The sequence below is a fragment of the Bufo bufo genome, chromosome 2 (genome assembly GCF_905171765.1).
Source record: "Bufo bufo chromosome 2, aBufBuf1.1, whole genome shotgun sequence".
Lineage (NCBI taxonomy): Eukaryota > Metazoa > Chordata > Amphibia > Anura > Bufonidae > Bufo > Bufo bufo.
This window is the reverse complement of record NC_053390.1, coordinates 468599721-468621131: the sequence shown is the minus strand read 5'-3', so window position 1 is coordinate 468621131 and position 21411 is coordinate 468599721. Positions and strand designations below refer to the sequence as shown.

The 21411-nt window shown below is 44.6% G+C and overlaps 1 protein-coding gene across 1 annotated transcript in view; it reads right to left on the bottom strand.

The window, feature by feature from the left end:
- ATCAY (ATCAY kinesin light chain interacting caytaxin) overlaps positions 1 to 21411 on the bottom strand; it is a 116556-nt gene that overhangs the window by 27925 nt on the left and 67220 nt on the right. Inside the window, exons 8-9 of the mRNA XM_040420422.1 lie at positions 13498 to 13584; positions 8956 to 9054 (exon numbers count right to left, since the gene is read on the bottom strand). Coding sequence (XP_040276356.1) covers positions 8956 to 9054; positions 13498 to 13584 — 186 coding nt within the window. The remainder of the gene's footprint in view (positions 1 to 8955; positions 9055 to 13497; positions 13585 to 21411) is intronic.

Below are 21411 nucleotides of genomic sequence, written 5' to 3'. Positions count from 1 at the left end.
AGCCTATCAGAGGCCGGACACTGAGGGCATCTACTGGGGCACTATATATGGGGCATTTTATACTGGTACATTATGGGGGGCACTAGCAGGAAGGGGGGAGAGGAGCACTATGGGGGAATTTACTGGGGGCACTATATAGGGGTATTTTATACTGGAACATTATGGGGGCACAATGGGGACATTAGCTCAACTGGGGGCATTACAAGGGGGTATGTTTTGCACATTATAAGGAGAATTATTTTTACTGGGGGGGGGGGATTATGGTGGGCTTTATTACTCCCCCATGGTATGACCCCCTAGTAGCAGCACCAGCCTCTCCCTGCTCTGCTATCCCTCTGCCCCTTCTCCAAATCCTTATTATGAAATCTTTCTCATTAGGATAAAACACAACATCAGCTCCACCGAGCCCCCCAGCCAAAGTGTTGAAGTGGTGTCTGAGATCCCCAAGGGCCAAGCCAAGTAATTGTAAGTTTTCATATGAAATATGTTTATGTTACACACATGTAACATACACTGTGCCACACAATATACAGTATACCGCTACACTGTGTAGTCTGTTCTATAAGCACCATTGTTTTGTGGCGGCGGACAGAAAATAATCTGAAAGTGCCCCTCCCGAGACCAGGCTCTGACTGCTAGGGGGGGGGGGGGTCTGCTGAGCTAATGGATGCCTCCTATGGCAGTAGCACCACCATAGCTCCCTTATATGGCAAAAAAATTATTGCTTTGGAAAGGGGGGGGGGGGGGTGACACCATTTTCTACCACACCGGGTGACACCAGCCCTAGCAACGCAACTAGGGAGGGGTTGTGGGGAAGTTGCTCTGGGCATTCATAAGTTTGCTCTGGGTGGGGCGCATACATTTCTAGCCACTGTCTGCGCCTCCCTGGCCACTGTCTGTACCCCTGAGCCCTGGCCCTTATCTGTGCCCCCCTGCCTTTGTCTGCGCCCCTGGCCCTTATCTGCGCCCCCCTGGCCTGTGCCCCCGGCCCTTGTCTGTGCTAAAGGAGTGGGGTTTACACAGGAGGAGGGAGGTGTGAAGCGTGCTGGGGGGCCCTTACAAATATTTGCTGTGGGGCCCAGTCACTTCTAGTTACGCCCCTGCCCCCCACACACACTTACACACTTATTCACAAACCCCCTCCTCCTGTGCAAACCCCTCTCATATAGCTATTTTGTGACTTTTTATTTACTGTATTTATTTATCTCTCATTTTTAGCACAACTTTATTGTTTTTTATCATTCACAGTTGCTGACGGAGTTTATATTCAACTCAAACCCTTTAAAACCTGCGCTGCAATTGTAATAGACATGTCTGATTTACCTCTACATATCCACAAGTATTTTAGCCTCTGTACCTTTCATACTGCAGCCATGGACACAGTCATACACGCACTCTCCACGTACATGGACGCACTCTCCACATACATGGACGCACTCTCCACATACATGGACGCATTCAGACACGCACTCTCCACATACATGGACGCACTCTCCACATACATGGACGCACTCTCCACATACATGGACGCACTCTCCACATACATGGACGCAGTCAGACACGCACTCTCCACATACATGGATGCACTCTCCACATACATGGACACACTCATATACACACACTCAACATATACAGTACAGACCAAAAGTTTGGACACACCTTCTCATTCAAAGAGTTTTCTTTATTTTCATGACTATGAAAATTGTAGATTCACACTGAAGGCATCAAAACTATGAATTAACACATGTGGAATTATATACATAACAAACAAGTGTGAAACAACTGAAAATATGTCATATTCTAGGTTCTTCAAAGTAGCCACCTTTTGCTTTGATTACTGCTTTGCACACTCTTGGCATTCTCTTGATGAGCTTGTGTTAATTCATAGTTTTGATGCATCATAGTCATGAAAATAAAGAAAACTCTTTGAATGAGAAGGTGTGTCCAAACTTTTGGTCTGTACTGTACATAGATGCACTCATACACACACTCTCCACATACATGGACGCAGTCATACACACACTCTCCACATACATGGACGCAGTCAGACACACACTCTCCACATACATGGATGCAGTCAGACACGCACTCTCCACATACATGGATGCACTCTCCACATACATGGATGCACTCATATACACACACTCAACATATACATAGATGCACTCATACACGCACTCTCCACATACATGGGTGCACTCTCCACATACATGGATGCACTCATATACACACACTCAACATATACATAGATGCACTCATACACGCACTCTCCACATACATAGATGCACTCATACATGTGCTCACCATATACATAGATGCACTCATACATGTGCTCACCATATACATAGATGCACTCATACATGTGCTCACCATATACATAGATGCACTCATACACGCACTCTCCACATACATGGACGCACTCATACATGCACTCACCATATACATAGATGCACTCATACACGCACTCTCCACATACATGGACGCACTCATACATGCACTCACCATATACATAGATGCACTCATACACGCACTCTCCACATAGATGGACGCACTCATACATGCGCTCACCACATACATGGACGCACACATATACAATTCAGATATATAGACCCCCAGCTTTCCTGCTGTGCCTCTCCCACATACTCCAATACCTCTGCACTTGTGCCATGCAGGATAGCAGGGAAGCTGGATGATGACATTTCATGATAAAATTCACCCAGCTTTCCTACTGTACTGCAGGTCACATGTGCACAGCCTGAGAAAGCGGAATACAACCGCAGTTACCCTGCTACTCACATCACTGGTGCAGTTGTGGCAATCCAACTGATGTTCTGCATGCTGGGCAGGGAAGGTTCAGGCTGCAGGAATCGCGGGTATGAAAGGGGCGGGGCTAGTATAGCTCCGCCCACATCGGGCCGTCCTAATGCTTGTCACTGTCCATCATCAGAACTGAGGAGAGGGAGAGGCGAAGCAATGTCACTAATGTCAGGTTGCAGGACTCTGGACCCGATGCAGGAGAAGTCAGCTGGGGTAATGAAGTACAGTGACTGCGCCTGGGCCCCTTCTGAGCTCGGGCCCGGAAGCAGCTGCTTCCCCTGCTTTCCTGATAGCTACGCCACTGGCCTCGGCCATCTTTTATGTAGAGCAACAATTCTTTTTTTCAGATCCTCAGACAGTTCTATGCCATGAGGTGCCATGTTAAACTTCCAGTGACCAGTATTCAGCAGTGTGAGAGCGATAACACCACATTTAACACACCTTCTCCCCATTCACACCTAAAACCTTGTAACACTAACGAGTTACAAAATGGCACAATTTGGCCATTTTCACTTAGGGGTGTACTCACTTTAGTTGCCAGCAATTTAGACATTAATGGCTGCCAGTGGCGTACATAGAGAAGTAAGTCTGCCAATACAAGGGGGTTAGTCAGCACAACCCAATGCGCAGGTGCACGCTGCCGTGGCTAAAAACATAGTGAAAAAAAGACAATGCAACAGCACCCTGCATAACAGATAAAGTACAGTAATGCCATAGTCACAAAAAATATTATAGTGCTAATGCAAATGCCAGTGGCCTGTTCTCACTACATTTATTGGAAGCTGTCTGCCACAAGGAAAGGTATGGAGTGGGCTCGGCATGCATGTTGGTACCTGTATCCCTTGTAAGTAATGGAGGCCATTATGGCACCAAAAATGGTAAAAGGCAGAGTTGACATGCATGTGGATCCAACACTTCCTGAACTTTATTGCGGCCATTATGGCGCATAACAGGTAGTATTTAGTGTTAGGACCCGTCTAACAGAGATCGCCTTAACGTTCAGCAGACAGGCTCAGATGGTTTTGTACAAAATGCATTTGCCAAGCATCTCACTTTATAAATAAGCGTAGCATTAGCACTATAATAATTTTTGGGACTAAGGCATTATTGTACTTTATCTGGTATGCAGGGTGCTGTTGCATTGTCTTTTTTTTCACCATAGAGAAGTAAGGGCACCATAGCAAGGATCAAACCAGGCCCCCCACACAGGACAGAAAGGTTTCTGCCTAAACCCTCTTTAATGACCCTTGGGCCATTTTTCCACTGCCTCGTTTACAAAAAGTTGTTCCTTTGGAGGGTAGAGTCCTGACCAAGTTTTCACCTCCAGTAGAAGAGGAGATGATCCCAACTACAACTGGGCCCTTCTTGCCCTGGGCCCCATAGCAGTCGCCTGGTCTGCCACTATGATAGTTACGCCCCTGATGGCTGTGTGTTGAGCTATTTTGAGGAAACACCAAGTTTACACCAAAGTTAGGTTACTTTCACACTATGGATCAGTTTTCTATTGTGGCAGAGAGGACGGAAAGCAAAATGCAACATGTTATGGTTTGCTCTCCGGTCTGGGAACGCAACTAAATGGAACGGAATGCATTTTGGAGCATTCCGTTCTGTTCAGTTCAGTTTTGTCCCCATTGATGATGAATAGGGACAAAACTGAAGCGTTTTTTTCCAGTATTGAGCCCCTATGACTGAACTCAATACCGGAAAACTTTAACGCTAGTGTGAAAGTACCCTTATACAAGCTGTACACTAACTACTTTACATTGTATCAAAATTCCATATCTTTAGTGTTGTCCCATGAAAAGATAACTCAAGGTTTTTACGACATTATGCCAGAATTGAAAAAAATCCAGCAGTGCTGGATTTGTTTGCGACTTTGAGGTCACAGTACTGCCACTACACAATGGCCAGAATTTTTTTATTTCCTGTGCTTTCAACTGTGTTGGTTCCAGCATCTGTGGCTACAGAAAACAGCTGATCGGTAGGGATTTGGGAGGTTGTACCCCAACCAATTTGTTATTGATCAATATCTAGACAGTGGAACACCCCTTTATGTTTACTTTAAAATTAATATTTTATTGCATTAATTGGAAACAATAGTGTTACATTGGAGGCATTTGCCCAGACCTGTCTACCTTCTCTTCCCTCTCCCATAGGACGTGTGTGTATGCTTCCCCTGGATCTTAAAGGGCCAGCACATGCACCCCAATTCACACCGGCCCTTTGGCTGGCCACCCTTGGGTACTTATGGACCTTGCCCTATGAGGAAAGGGGGGGGGGGCCTAAGCAATAGGTTGTCTAGATTGCTAGTTCCTGCAAAAGTGTGCTGTATTTATTTGTCTAGCTGTCAACCAAATTCTGCCCGTTTCCCAGATTCTGACCTTCCGCTGAGACTTGACTTGTGCTTGACCTTATTGATCATTCACTGCCTGCCTGGATGTCACCGCCACTTCTGTGAGAAGGTCTGACAGACGTCCTTCTCTACCTCTTGCATGATGTTCTTTGTTTTGGTTTCACTTTCTCATCTTATTTTCTTCTCCCAGGTGTCAACTATTTAGACTAATCCTCTTTCCTTTATATTCCCTCCCATACTGCCTCACTTTGCGGTTTACACTACTTCCTGGATTGAAGTGTTCACTGCTGGAGGCTTCTGCTACTGCTTGTTCAGATAAGTCCTTTCATGTATTGTGTTTCCTTGCTGTCTTGATTCTAGGTGACCCTGACTCCCTCCGTATGAAGTACAGGGAGTCGGTGGTCGTATCCTCTCACTATTATAGGGTTTTCAGGTGTCTGGTACAGTCTAGGTACGGGGGCATACAATCATCTACCTTTGAGACCCTTGTATGTGCTTAGCAGTCAGGGTGAGCTCTTAGGGTTTTATAGGGGTCACCTATATGCTCCTTAGTTTGGGATCAAGCCAGTCGGACGTTTATTCATAACTTCCAGCTATCTGCAACATCATCCGTGACACTGGACCTCAGTCTGTTTATCAGATTGCTTCAACTCTGCCTGCTGTGACCCCAGCATGTCTCTGACTACAGTTTTGCTTGATCCCTGGGTACCCCCCAATGGTGTCTCTGACTAGCATTGGTCAGCTGCCAATCACACAGAGACTATTCCAGGAGGTAGCAACCTGGTGCTTCCCCTACAGTGAAGTCCAGATCCCTGTACAAGGGTTAAGGGGTGAATACCAGGGGACTGCCAGGATGATGCCCTTAAGATTAGCCCAAAGCCAAATCTGTTGGTTAACACCCATCAGTGGTTTCACATCCACTGCCATAACAAATAGAAATATATTTTTACTCAGAAATGCTATAATAACATGTTATACTCTATGCAGTAAAATATGACATTACTCTATGTATGCTACCTTCTCGGCTAATTATAATAAAACAGAAATGACGACAAACAGCAAGTCTAGATTTCTCCAACCAGCAACCAGGCTTGTTATTTTGTCAGTCTTAGGACCCGTGCACACGGCCGTAGTTTCTGTCCACAGTCGATCTGCATTTTTTGTGGATCTGACGTGGACCTATTCATCTCAATGAGGCTGCAAAAGATGCGGGCAGCGCACCCGTTTGCTGTACACATCCACAAGTCTGTGGACTAGAACATTTCAATCTTGTTCGTTTTGCGGACAAGTATAGAATATATTGACTTCTCCAAAGCATTTGTTACTGTGCCACATAAAAGGCTAGTATATAAAATGAGAATGTTGGACTGGGAGAAAATGTGTGTATGTGGGTAAGTAACTGGTTCGGTGAAAACAGAGGGTGGTTATTAACAGTACACACTCAGATTGGGTCACCATCACTTGGGCAGAGAATTGGCAGATGAGGTTTAACACTAATAAATGTAAGGTTATGCACATGGGAAGGAATAATGCAAGTCACCTGTATACACTAAATGGTAAAACACTGGGTAACACCGACATGGAAAAGCACTTAGGCCTGTTTCACATTTGCGGTAAACCAGATCCGGCAGGTTCTTCCGGGGACCGTCAGAGATTCGGCCGCTACCCGGCAAGTATACAGAGAAGCGGGTGGACAAAAACTGCTGGGTGCTCCTCGCCATATTATAGTGAATGGGGCCGGATGGTATCTCGGCAGTGCATGGTTGCGCCCAGTATCCACGGATCCAGCAGGCTGTTCCCGGCAAATGTGTAAATGTGTACCAAATCTTAGTAATTTTAGTGGACAGCAAACTTAACTGTAGAATCCATTGTCAGGCAGCTGCTGCCAAGGCCAATAAGATTATGCATGTGATGAGAACGTATTCCTGACACTTGGAGTACTGACACTTGGAGTACTGTTTACAGTTCTGGTCTCCTATGAACAAGGCAGACATAGCAGAGCTGGAGAGAGTTCAGAGGAGGGCAACTAAAGTAATAACTGGAATGGGGGTACTACAGTACCCTGAAAGATTATCAACATTAGGGTTATTCACTTTAGAAAAAAGACGACTGAGGGGAGATCTAATAACTATGTATAAATATATCAGGGGTCAGTACAGAGATCTCTCCCATCATCTATTTATCTCCAGGACTGTGACTGTGACAAGGGGACATCCTCTGCGTCTGGAGGAAAGAAGGTTTGTACACAAACATAGAAGAGGATTCTTTACAGTAAGAAAAGTGAGACTATGGAACTCTCTGCCTGAGGAGATGGAGATGGTGAATTCACTAAAAGAGTTCAAGAGGGGCCTGGATGCATTTCTGGAGTGTAATAATATTATAGGTTATAGTTAGAGATGAGCAAAATTTTGATGTGGCAACTTTGCCGAAGTTAGTCAAGAAATTCGATTTGTTTCGAATTAGTCATAAATTGCTATAAATCATGTATATCCGCCAGGCCACTCTGCCTGGAGGATATACAGAGCGGCCATGCTGCAGTGAGGAACCACGTGGCCAAATAGCCTGCCAACTGCCTTTCATGTAATAATGAAGACCGCAGTGTGTAGTCAGTCTTCATTATTAAATGGGTAATGGATATGTTTTTTTAGGATCCAAAAACAGCACCATTGACTTACTTTTTTTTAGTGCCAGATCTGATTTGTTCCCTTTCACAGACCGGACACAAAACCACAGCTTGCAGTTTTGAGGTTCTCTGCAGGATCTCAAAACTGGAATACAAAGCGCAGATGTGAAAGTAGCCTTATATCTGATTATCTGATTGGAGTCGGGAAGGAATTTTTTCCCGTTAAAGGGAACCTGTCAGCGGGATTTTGTGTATAGAGCTGAGGACATGGGTTGCTAGATGGCCGCTAGCACATCTGCAATACCCAGTCCACATAGCTCACGCATCGCAAGATTACGGCGATCTAGCTTTCTGACGTTGGGGAGCAAGGAGGAGATTCTGAGGATGCGGGATGGTGCTGGGCTCCTTCACGCTGGACTCATCTCAGGTTAATTTGCATATGTATCAATTATTATTTTTTTACACAATAAAAGCACACAGAGCTATGGGGACTGGGTATTACGGATGTGCTAGCGGCCATCTAGCAACCCATGTCCTCAGCTCTATACACAAAATCCCGGTGACAGGTTCCCTTTAAATGAGAAAAATTGGCTTTTACCTCACAGTGGATTTTTGCCTTCCTCTGGATCAACTTGCAGGATAACAGGCTGAACTGGATGGATGGATGTCTTTATTCAGCCTAACATACTATGGAGGACATTTATGAGAATGGCGATTTAGACGCTGGTCTTCGTCCCTTCTGTGCTGGCGGTTAATCCACCCAAGTTATGTAGAGGCGCCGACGAAAATGCTGCAGAAAATGATACACGAGAAGGGCCCGCCTACACCACGACCCCTTTTTTAGACTTGGCGTGAGTGACTGAAAAGGGGAAGATTGTGGTGCAAATAACCTTTGTGCTGCAATTTGTGACAGATATATGCCAGAAAGGGGGGTATATCTGTTTGTTAATGACCCCCTATGTTACTATGACAACGGAGAACTACAACTTGGCAATAATATTACATTTCAAAGTATAGTTTGAAAATATTTGATGTTTGATTTTCTTTTTTTAAACTAAAGGATTGGTTTGGTAAAACAGAGAAATAAAAGGATACTACTTTAAATACAGAAGGAAATGAAGTCCATATATAACATTCAATTTGCAATATATTCTTAACTTACTGTAAGACGCATTCAGGGATATGTACATTCTCCATAGGAATTATTTGCTCCAGTTCCTCCAGACTATGCACATACTGTATCTTACTGATAAACTTCACGCTGTCAAAGACCATAGTAAACAGTCAATGTAACATGTCTGTATTTGTACCATCTTCAGTTTGTATCAGGACATCACTTCTTTTGTTTTGGTTATGAGTGTTCTATTTTTTTTAATAAAAATCGGATTAATCCAGCAGTCTGAGATGCATGGTGTGATTTCTGCCAAGCTGCTTTCAACATCTGTGCGTTAACACAGTGCCAATACAGATTAAGGCTACTTTCACACTAGCGTTCGGAGCGGATCCGTCTGATGTTTCATCAGACGGATCCGCTCCGATAATGCAGACGTTTGCATCCGTTCAGAACGGATCCGTCTGCATTATTACTTAGAAAATTTTCTAAGTCTGAAAGTAGCCTGAGCGGATCCGTTCAGACTTTACATTGAAAGTCAATGGGGGCGGATCCGTTTGAAGATTGAGCCATATAGTGTCATCTTCAAGCGGATCCGTCCCCATTGACTTACATTGTAAGTGTGGACGGATCCGCTCGCCTCCGCACGGCCAGGCGGACACCCGAACGCTACAAGCAGCGTTCAGGTGTCCGCTCACTGAGCGGAGCGGAGGCTGAGCGCTGGCAGGCGGATGCATTCTCAGTGGATCCGCCTCCACTGAGAATGCATTAGGGCCGGACGGCTGCGTTCAGGGGCCGCTCGTGAGCCCCTTCAAACGGTGCGCACGAACGGACACCCGAATGCTAGTGTGAAAGTAGCCTTACTTTGTCAGGCAACACATCCCTAGCAAACAGTCTGTCCTACTACTCATGCTTTTAGTTTAAAGGGTACCCGTCATCATCTTTATGCTGCCCATACTAACGGCAGTATAAAGTAGAGACAGGTGAGTTGATTTCAGCGGTCTGTCATTTATAAGTTTAAAGTAAGTTGTTGCCGAGAACCAACATCACAATCATTGCAGACTGGGCCTAGAAAAGAGTCACGGCCACCTGAGAAGAGTCCTGGTTATTCATGAATTCCTGCTCTCCCGTCCACCTGCTGATGTCTAGGAGAGAACTGCCAATCATCAGCAGATGTGTGAGAGTGCAGGAGATTATGAATAACCATGACTCTTCTCAAGTAGATTTGACTCTTTTCCAGGCCCGGTCTGCGATTGTTATGATGCTGATTCTCGGCAACCACTTTTAGCTGATGAGTGACACACCGCTGAAATCAGCATTTCTCTCACTATTTTATGCTGCCCTCAGTGAGGTCAGCATAAAGTTGATGACAGGTTCCCTTTAAGACAATTGTCTTTAGACTTAGATTAGATAAGAAAATGGGGTTTGAAAAGAGTTAAACCAATGCCTTCTTTCATCTTTTTCACATTAGCTATATTTTTCTACAAATAAATGAAGGCAGAGAAACTCTTAACACATTTTGAAGACACAGTTCATTCCATATTGCATCGGCAACTGGCAAGGTTAAACAGTTTTTCTGGGAGTAAAATATTGATGAGCTAGGATAGGTCATCAATATCTTATCATTTGGGGTCTGACTCCTTGCATCCCCACATTCCTAGGCAAATGACAACACATTTATTGGTCACATTTCCTTTGTTTAGCTCAGTCCCATTCAAGTAAATAGGCCTGGCACCAAGCGCAGTCACTATACAATGTACGGCGTTGTGCTTGCTATGCTGTGAGGGAGCTGCAGGTCTCCCTTTCAGAGGGGAAAACCCCTTTAATTTTTCATATAATGTTCTTGGTGCAGAACCTTGTACCTCAGTTGTGCACTTTTTTTTCTTTAATTCAGTTATTTACTTCTTACTTCGTACCAATTCATCAAGTGTTTAAGATCCTTAAAAACCTTCACTATTTACATCCAGTAGTTAAAAATCACGTGGCTCATAACAGTAACTTAGAGCAGTGTCTACAACGAGCTGGACGCATGTGTGTCCATCACATGATCAGGACATAATAGATCCTAGTCCCCATGAAAGAAGACCAAAAACACTGTACATACAGTCAGGTCCATTAATATTAGGACATCGACACAATTCTAACATTTTTGGCTCTATACACCACCACAATGGATTTGAAATGAAACGAACAAGATGCGCTTTAACTGCAGACTGTCAGCTTTAATTTGAGGGTATTTACATCCAAATCAGGTGAACGGTGTAGGAATTACAACAATTTGCATATGTGCCTCCCACTTGTTAAGGGACCAAAAGTAATGGGACAATTGGCTTCTCAGCTGTTCCATTGCCAGGTGTGTGTTATTCCCTCATTATCCCAATTACAATGAGCAGATAAAAGGTCCAGAGTTCATTTCAAGTGTGCTATTTGCATTTGGAATCTGTTGCTGTCAACTCTCAAGATGAGATCCAAAGAGTTGTCACTATCAGTGAAGCAAGCCATTATTAGGCTGAAAAAACAAAACAAACCCATCAGAGAGATAGCAAAAACATTAGGTGTGGCCAAAACAACTGTTTGGAACATTCTTAAAATCACGGAACGCATCGGTGAGCTCAGCAACACCAAAAGACCCGGAAGACCACGGAAAACAACTATGGTGGATGACCGAATAATTCTTTCCCTGGTGAAGAAAACACCCTTCGCAACAGTTGGCCAGATCAAGAACACTGTCCAGGAGGTAGGTGTATGTGTGTCGAAGTCAACAATCAAGAGAAGACTTTACCAGAGTGAATATAGAGGGTTTACCACAAGATGTAAACCATTGGTGAGCCTCAAAAACAGGAATAGATTAGAGTTTGCCAAACAACATCTAAAAAAGCCTTCACAGTTCTGGAACAACATCCTATGGACAGATGAGACCAAGATCAACTTGTACCAGAGTGATGGGAAGAGAAGAGTATGGAGAAGGAAAGGAGCTGCTTATGATCCTAAGCATACCACCTCATATGTGAAGCATGGTGGTGATAGTGTCATGGCGTGGGCATGTATGGCTGCCAATGGAACTGGTTCTCTTGTATTTATTGATGATGTAACTGCTGACAAAAGCAGCAGGATGAATTCTGAAGTGTTTCGGCCAATATTATCTGCTCATATTCAGCCAAATGCTTCAGAACTCATTGGACGGCGTTTCACAGTACAGATGGACAATGACCCAAAGCATACTGCAAAGGCAACCAAAGAGTTTTTTAAAGGAAATAAGTGGAATGTTATGCAATGGCCAAGTCAGTCACCTGACCTGAATCAGATTGAGCTTGCATTTCACTTTCTGAAGGGAAAATGCCCCAAGAACAAGCAGGAACTGAAGACCGTTGCAGTAGAGGTCTGGCAGAGCATCCCCACGGATGAAACCCCGCGTCTGGTGATGTCTATGCGTTCCAGACTTCAGGCTGTAATTGACTGCAAAGGATTTGCAACCAAGTATTAAAAAGTGAAAGTTTGATTTATGATTATTATTATGTCCCATTACTTCTGGTGGTCCCTTAACAAGTGGGAGGCACATATCCAAACTGTTGTAATTCCTACACCGCTCACCTGATTTGGATGTAAATACCCTCAAATTAAAGCTGACAGTCTGCAGGTAAAGCACATCTTGTTTGTTTCATTTCAAATCCATTGTGGTGGTGTATAGAGCCACAAATGTTAGAATTGTGTTGATGTCCCAATAATTATGGACCTGACTGTACATGCTTCGCCAGTCAACTCTTTCTGCTAGAATAGCAAGACGACTAAAAAAATCGAATGTATCTCTGCTACAATTGGCAAATTGTTTGCAAGGAATCTCAAGTTTAAAAAAAAAATTATTCATTAAAATTCTGCATATTGGTCATACATTACAGCCCAGTCCCACTCACTTGATAAGCTCACACAGAGTGTGTTTCCCAGACTGAATATGCTCATGTGAAATAGGCCTAAGGGCTCATGCACACGACGGTTGTTATTTTGCGGTCCGTTTTTCACGGATCCGTTGTTCTGTATCTGAGGGTTTTTTTTCTCCAATTTAAGTCCTCGTGTTTCGTTATTCTACAAAACATATGCGTATTGTTTCCGTATGCGATCAATTTTTTTGCGGATTGGAAACGGAAACAGTAACTTATTAATCACCAAACACATGAGCAATATGGGCTGGGCATAGCATTTGTACAGTATGGATCTGCAAAATACGGATGAAATACGGATGGCATACGGATGTGTTCCGTGTGCGTTCCATATTTTTTGCGGACCCATTGACTTGAATGGGGCCTCGGACCGTGATTTGCAGACAATAGGACATGCACTACTTTTTTACGGAATGGAAATACGGAAACAGAATGCACACAGAGTACCTTCCGTTGTTTTTGTGGACCCGTTGAAGTGAATGGTTTCGCATACGGTCCGCAAAAAAAAAAAAAAGGAACGGAAGCGGAAAGAAAATACGTTCGTGTGCATGAGCCCTAAGACTGAGGACCAATGTCTGTTTCAGTATTACACCCATCAGTATTTACAACTACAGTATCAGTCAGCTTTGTGAATACTGCTGAAAAAATATAATCCTACCTTATGAATGGTCTGGAGATTGCCAATACAGTCCTGATGAACCAGGAAGGGTGGACAATTATTAAAGATTTCAAATTTTTTCTCAGTCTGTATGAGAAAACAAAAATATTCAATTCCAAAAAATCAAACTGTGAACAGAATGTTTTGTGAATATAGTGCTGCATGGTTCAGTCATGTATGGCAGTTTTAGAAACAATCTGATATTGTACATTCATACTATGACTAAATTCATCCAAATACATCCATAGACAGCTGTTTTGGGGTGCTTGCCCCTTGTCAGTACGTAGTAGGATTCTGGCTGGTTGAGTGCAATACATTGGATGCAGCTTAGACAAGATACTGGTTCTCCTTAAAGAGATCAGCTGGGTGTGGAGACATACTTATTGAAAGTGCTTCATGGTATGGAGACTTATAGGTAGGAATGAGCGAGGCGGGCTTCAGATCCTAGATCCAAAATTGCTTCGCTCCAAACTTGGCTTTAATGATGTACGGAGATTCATCTCCGTACACCATTAAAAAGTATGGGCTCCTGCGAGGCGAAATGAGTTATCACCGAAGTCTCGCAAGACTATAACTTCGGCATTTGATTATTAAACTGGAAAACCATTTTAAAACGGGTTGTCACGGCGCGGTTCACCGTGACTGTGTTGCCGTGCTGGCTGGCTGCATTCCTTTTGCGTACTGGCTGCGGGTGATTCCGTGCAGGCTGGTTGCTTCTGGCTGCCGTATCTTGTGTGAACCTGCCTGTGTACCCCTTTGACTGTATCTGTAGTTCTGTATCCGTGTATCCTGGTTGCCAAGGGCAATGCCCAGTTCTGTATCCGAGTATGCTGGTTGCCAGGGACTACGCCTGTCCCTGTATTCGCCTGTGTGCTGTTCCTGTGTATCTTTAATCCGGTTCTGTTGGGGTTAACTTCCCCTGTCTGCTGTGCCTGGGTGTGGCTTACCAGGTGCCTCGTTACCCAGCTATATAGTCCTGTAAGCTGTGGTTCTGGGGGTCAGTCTTTGTCTGTCTGTCCGTCCTGAGTCCTGTCTGCGGTAACGGCTCCGCCTGCTTGGCTCTGCTTCATCCTTCAGTCCTGCAACCTCCTATTCAAGACTCCGGTGCTTCCTGTGTACAGGACTTGTCCCTGCCATTGGATTCCAGCAGTATTCCACTAGTATTGTGACAGAATACTCAAGCCAAAAATGGAGTCCGCCGGGACTGGGAGTTCAGAGGTTCGCATTAAGCAACTGCAGACTGCTATGGCTAATATGCAGACTTTAAAAAATAAATATGACGCCATTAAAGGACAGACTTCCCACAACATCAAAATTTTTGAACAACCGATTCATAAGCTACGTGGTACAGTGCAGACATTATCCGACCGGATAGTCCACTTGGAGAATCAAGTTTCTGTACCACCCGCTATAGTGCCTGCAATGACCCCTAAGTTACCACCATTCATATTTGGCAGAGACCGCGACAAGTTCCGGGGTTCCTTAATCAATGTAGGCTATACTTTGATGCGAATTCAACTCAGTTTCCTACTGATAGATCTAAAGTCTTATGTATTATTATGCTGCTGACACATAAAGCCATTGCCTGGGCTAGTCCATTGATTGAGATTAAAGACGACCGGCTAAATCACTTAGAGGACTTTATCGATGCCATGAGTCAAATGTTTGATGATCCCGATCGAGGTGCTACAGCTGAAGCAGCATTACTAGCCTTGCGCCAGGGCAGACGCCCTGTCACAGAGTTGGTTTGTTCCTCCTCCTTGCGGTTTACCTTGCTACTCTGTGACATCCTGCTGCCTCCTGTTGCCGACCCAGATTGCTTGACTACGTTCCTGTGACGCCTGTCCTGATCCATTGCTCGTCTGACCTCGGCTCTACTGCATCCTTCGGTCCTGCACCATTTCTACTGGTAACGGCTTCGCCTGCCTGGCTCTGCTCCATCCTTCGGTTCTGCACCATTGCTACCAGTAACGGCTCCGCCTGCTTGGCTCTGCTTTATCCTTCAGTCCTGCAACCTCCTATTCAAGACTCCGGTGCTTCCTGTGTACAGGCCTTGTCCCTGCCATTGGATTCCAGCAGTATTCCACTAGTATCTTGACACTCCTCCATGTCGCGTGCAGCCATGGACGAACTGGCTGCACACAGAGCGGGGCTGAGGGGGCGGGGCTCATTATAAAAACATTACCATTCAGATTTTTTTTTATAAAGTATATTAGGAAACTCTTTTTTTACCCTACCTCCCACTATATAGTGGAAAGTACTTATATAGTGGCTAACCCCTTTAACAATTTTTTACTTTTCAGCGTCAGTTAAATCCCTTTTTTGGCCCATTTTAAATAATTATGCACAACTTGATATAGAGTCTTGATCTCCTTAGGCCACACCTTCCCTCATTACACAATTAGACATCACCAGATAGGCTTCAAGCCAATAAGCATTCAAGGTTATACAGTTTGGAGTAGAAAAATATGCGTAAAAATGATATGGTCAAAATACCTAATAATTATGCAGACAGTGTATGTACAATCTGGAAAATCTCTTGTCATTTCTAATGTTGTTGCCAGGCCATTTAATATACTCTCATTGACAAAAAAAAAAATAACACACCAAGTAATGCACCAAGAAGGAGTAGTTGAAATCGAATGAAACTTTCTATGTGTAAATATAATGATCATATATGTAAGTGATTGCAATATTAGATCAAAAGAATACGTTTATTGGGAAAAACTGTACAACTGAATGGAGGCTCTAGTACCTTGTTGGACCGCCTCTAGCCTGAATATAAGGTAAGATACAGTTAGGTATGGAGGCATACAGGTTCCATATGGTGTCTTGGAGCACATTTGTCCACAGATGTTGCATTTTGACATGTAGATCCTGCACACTCATAGGTTGCCAAAGCTGGTGTACCAGCTGGTCCCATAATTGCTCGATTGGCAATAAATCTGGTGAATGGACAAGCCAAGATAGTGTGCAATCTTTGCTGTGTGTGGGTGAGCATTATCCTGCTGAAAAATTTAATTTGGAAGCCCTGACATGACCATTCTATCTGAGTACATTATGTTTTGTCAATGTGTATACAGTTATGGGAAAAAGTTTTGAGACTGACACAAATTTGGGTTTTCACAAAGTTTGCTGCTTCAGTTTTTATGTTGTCCATTTGCATTAACTCTAGATTGTTGAGAGTGATCAGATGAATTGCCTTTAATTGTAAAGTCATTCTTTGCCATGCAAATGAACTAATCTTAAAAAGGGTGGGGGATGCTTGTGTTACGCCAAAAGGTCTTCACAGGCAAGGGCACAGCTTGTAAAATTGCACCTAAATCATTTATTAGATCATCAAGAACGTCAAGGAGAGAGGTTCAGTTTCTGTTAAGAAGACTTCCGGGCACCCAAGAAAGTCCAGCAAGTGTCAGGACCATCTCCTAATGCCTTATTCACACAGTCAGTGTTCGGTCAATGATTTCCATCAGTGATTTTGAGCCAAAGCCAGGTGTGGCTCTAAACAAACAGGTGCATCTGCACCATTTTATGGGTTTTGTTCCCACAGTGTTCCATTTGCGGCAAAAATGACCCTTTATTCTCTGGGTCAGTACGATTACAACGATACCTCGTATGTATAGTTTTTTTTATGTCTAAATAGTGTAAAAATAAATGTAAACTTTGAAAAAAAAGTTGTTGTTTTTTATATCACCATATTCTGACCCCCATAACTTTTTTTTATAGTTATATCTACTGAGCTGTGTCGGGGCTCATTTTTGAGAGACAATCTGTAGTTTTTATTGATACCATTTTGGAGTGTGTGTAACTTTTTGATCGCATTTTATTACATTTTTTTGGATAAGGGAAGCAATGAAAAAAATGGCAAATTGGTCATTTTAACCCTTTTTTACATTATACTTTTACAATACTTTTTTACATTTATATTCATTCGTCATATTGGAAAAATATTTTTATTTTAATAGTACGGGCGTTTTCAGTTCCGGTGATTCCTATGATGTTTATATTTTTTGTTATTTAGGTATTTTTTTTTATTATTATACAGAAAGGAGGGTGATTTAAACTTTTATATCTTTCAAAAATTTAGAATTTTTTTAATGAATTTATTACTGTCTATTGCTCATTTCTTATGTTGGCCTGCCACCTGGTGCCCAAAATAAGAATTGCAGTTTAAATGCTGTCAGCCTCTTCTCTGCCGACCATGACTCCCCCTGCACGTGCGAGCAGGCGCCATGTTTGCTTATCGCTCCAGCGCTGTACATGTACTGCGCTGGTCAGGGGCGTACATAGAAATCACTGGGCCCCATAGCAAGAATCTGACTTGGGCCCCCTAACCCTGCCCTGGCTCCTCCCCCTGCCACACCCCCATTTGCCAATAAAGAAATGTATACTTGACCTACTGAAACAGTTAGGGATAAATCTTTTTTATTTTATTTTTTATTACCTCTCATACACCGCTGATATGACAGTGCTGTATGGGAGTAAGGAGCTCACTGGGGCTGCAGTGAGCCATGCACAGCACACATCACTGCTCCTGCCCGTCTGCTTTGGTAAAGCTGGACATAGATGGGCTATGTGGACTTTAGCAGAGTGGGCACAGGACAGTGGATACAGGGCGCCATATGTATGCGAGCACAGCTGAACGAGTGCCTGTGTCCACTGTGCTAAGGCCTGACATAGCCCATCCCCACATCTTAACCCCTTTGCTACCAGCGCCATTTTTTCATCACTTCTCTAACACCCAAAAATGTGATAAAAAAGGCACACACATTCCAAAATGGTATCAATAAAAACTACAGTTAATACAGCAAAAAATGAGCACCCACACAGATCAGTAGATATAACTATAAAAAAAAGTTATGGGGGTCAGAATATGGTGATGTGAAAAAGTAAATAACTTTTTTTTCAAAGTTTTAATTTATTTTACACTATTTACACATAAAAAAAAAACTGTACATATGTGGTATCATTGTAATCGTACTGACTCAGAGAATGAAGGGCACAGGTCAGTTTTATCGCAAAGAGAACACCGTAGGAACAAAACCCATAAAACTGTGGAGAATTATTATTTTTTCACCCCATTTGGAATTTTTTTTGCCCGCTTCCCACTACATTGTATGCCATATGAAAGAACAACTTCTCCCGCAAAAATTAAGCCCTCATATATCTATGTGAATGGAAAAATAAAAAAGTTATGGCTGAAGGAAGATACGGAAGAAAAACGAAAATACATAAACGAAAAAAAAATAAAAAACTCCAGTATCCGAAAAATGCCCCCCAAAATGCCCAGGCACCGCATACAGATAATACTTATGCCCAGTGGGGGGGGGGGGGGGGGGGCGGCCAATAGCAGGCCGTGTCGGAAATGAGCCTCCCTAGCGTCACCCGCGATGCTAGGGAGGCTCGTTTCCATCGTGGCCTGCTATTGGCTGCCCCCCCCCCATGTCGCTGGATGTTTTCATCTGCGTGACGGGATGGGGGCAGTGGCGGCTGTGTGGGCATCAGGAGCAATGTGGGTGCCGGAGAATGAGGTAAGTACGGTGCCCTGGCATTTTGGGGGGCATTATAGGGGTTAGATAGCACAGTGTGAACATAGCCACTAATCATATCCCCACCCCCGCAAGGTGACTGATGTGCTGGGGAGGGGGGGCCCTGTAGGTTCATAGAGGACTCAGGAGGACAGCGTGCTCCCCCCGGGGGAAGGGGGAGGGTTAGGAGGAAACCACACTGTCCTCCTGAGTCCTCTATGATCTTACAGGGCCCCCCACCCCAAAAAAAAACACTGCTTGCTGCTGCCCTCCCCCCCATCAAGAATACCCATCCAACCATACATGAACTTTAACTTTTTGACTGACTGCTGTCTTCTTACTGTGACAGGCACACTATGGAGCGGTCCTTCTGTCTGTGTCGGGGAGGCTGCACTCACTGGCTGATGGGCAGATGGCGGGCAGCGCGTAAGCTTAGAGCGGAGGTAGGAGGACAACTACGAGCGCACTCTGTGATTGTTGAGCCTGCTCCTGCTGCGATACACTGGCCAATTAGCAGCAGGATCGGCCAGTGTGAAATGCAGCAGACGCCGGGAGCCCGCAGCTGGAGCCTGTAGCCAGGTCAGAAAGGAAGCTGGCGCGTAAACCAAGGGGAGGGGGGGGGGGCGGAATAACACAAGTGGGCGGGCAACGGCAGCCTGAGCGCCTCAATTAACTATGAATAAAAACTTGTGCAGAGTAGACTTAGGGGGCGGGGCCTTCCATGCGCTCCGGGCCCCCCTGTGCTGCGGGCCCCATAGCAACGGCGTGGTCTGCCTATATTGGCGGTACGCCACTGGCGCTGGTAGCAAAAGGGTTATACCTTGTCTGTGTAGGCTCCAATCCTGGTTTTGGCTCACAATCACTGACTAAAACACTGACATGTGAATCTGCATGCACAGTCAGTGACGTAGCATGTGTGTGTGTGTGTGTGTGTGGGGGGGAGGGCTGGGGGGCCGCTGCCCCGGGCGCAAGATTCCAGGAGGGGCTAGCAGGGCCGCACCGCCAATTAGGCAAAGTGAGGCGATTTCCCCAGGCGGCGCGGCCCTGGTGACAAGTGGGGGGGCGGTGGCAGGGCACAGGGAGATGAGCGCTTCCATTGTGGAAGCGCTCATCTCCGTAGTCATCTGTATACAGATAGATGTGCTGTGGCGGGGCAGGGGAGCGTCTCCCTTCCCTGTTCCTCTGATAGGCTGCTAGTGCCGTCATCGCATCGCTGCCAGCCTGATGGAGGTAAGTATAAGTGTTTATTTTTTTTATATGGTACTACTTACTGGCACATGATTTGGGGGCATTTCTTACTGGTACATGATTGGGGGGCATCTATGAGGGCACTTGTTACTGGCACATGATTAGGGGGCATCTATGGGGGCACTTCTTACTGGCACATTATTGGGGGCATCTATGGGGCACATCTTACTGGCACATTATTGGGGGCACTGTGGGGGCATCAATGGGGGTACTTCTTACTGGCACATTATTGGGGGCATCTATGGCGGCACATCTTACTGGCACAATATTGGGGGCATCTATGGCGGCACATCTTACTGGCACATTATTGGGGACATCTATGGCGGCACATCTTACTGGCACATTATTCGGGGGCATCTATGGGGCACTTCTTAAAGGCACATTATTGGTGGCACTTTTTACTGGCACATTATTGGGTTGCCACTGTGGGGGCATCTATGGGGGCACTTCTTACTGGCACATTATTGGGGGCACTATCGGGGCATCTACTGAGGCCACAAAGAAGGGGTATTTTATATGATGGGCTCTATATAGGGGAATTTTATACTGGGACACATTATGGTGGGTACTATGGGGAAGGGGAGAGAGGAGTACTATGGGCTCATCTATGAGGGGAACTAAGAAGGGGTATTTTATACTTGCAAATTATGGGGGACACTGAGGGCATCTACTGGGGCACTATATATGGGGCATTTTATAATGGTACATTATGGGGGACATTAGGAGGAAGGGGGGAAAGAAGCACTATGGGGACATTTACTGGGGGCACTATATAGGGGTATTTTATACTGGCACATTATGGGGCACCATGGGGGCATTAGCTCAACTGGGGGCATTAAAAGGGGGTATTTTTTTTTCAGTGGTACACATTATAAGGAGAATTATTACTACTGGGGGCATTATGATGGGCTTTATTACTACTGGGGGTCTATGGGGAACATGATTACTAGTATTGGCACTATGGGAGCATTATTACTTCTGGGGCACAGTGGGGACATGTTGGAGGCACTGTAGGAGCACTATTACTACCATGTGTGCTCTAGCAGAGAATTATTACTATTGGTGGGACTTTTGGGAGCACTATTACTGTGGGGGCACCTTGGCACAGTATCAGCTTACCAAATTTATTTTTGGGGGA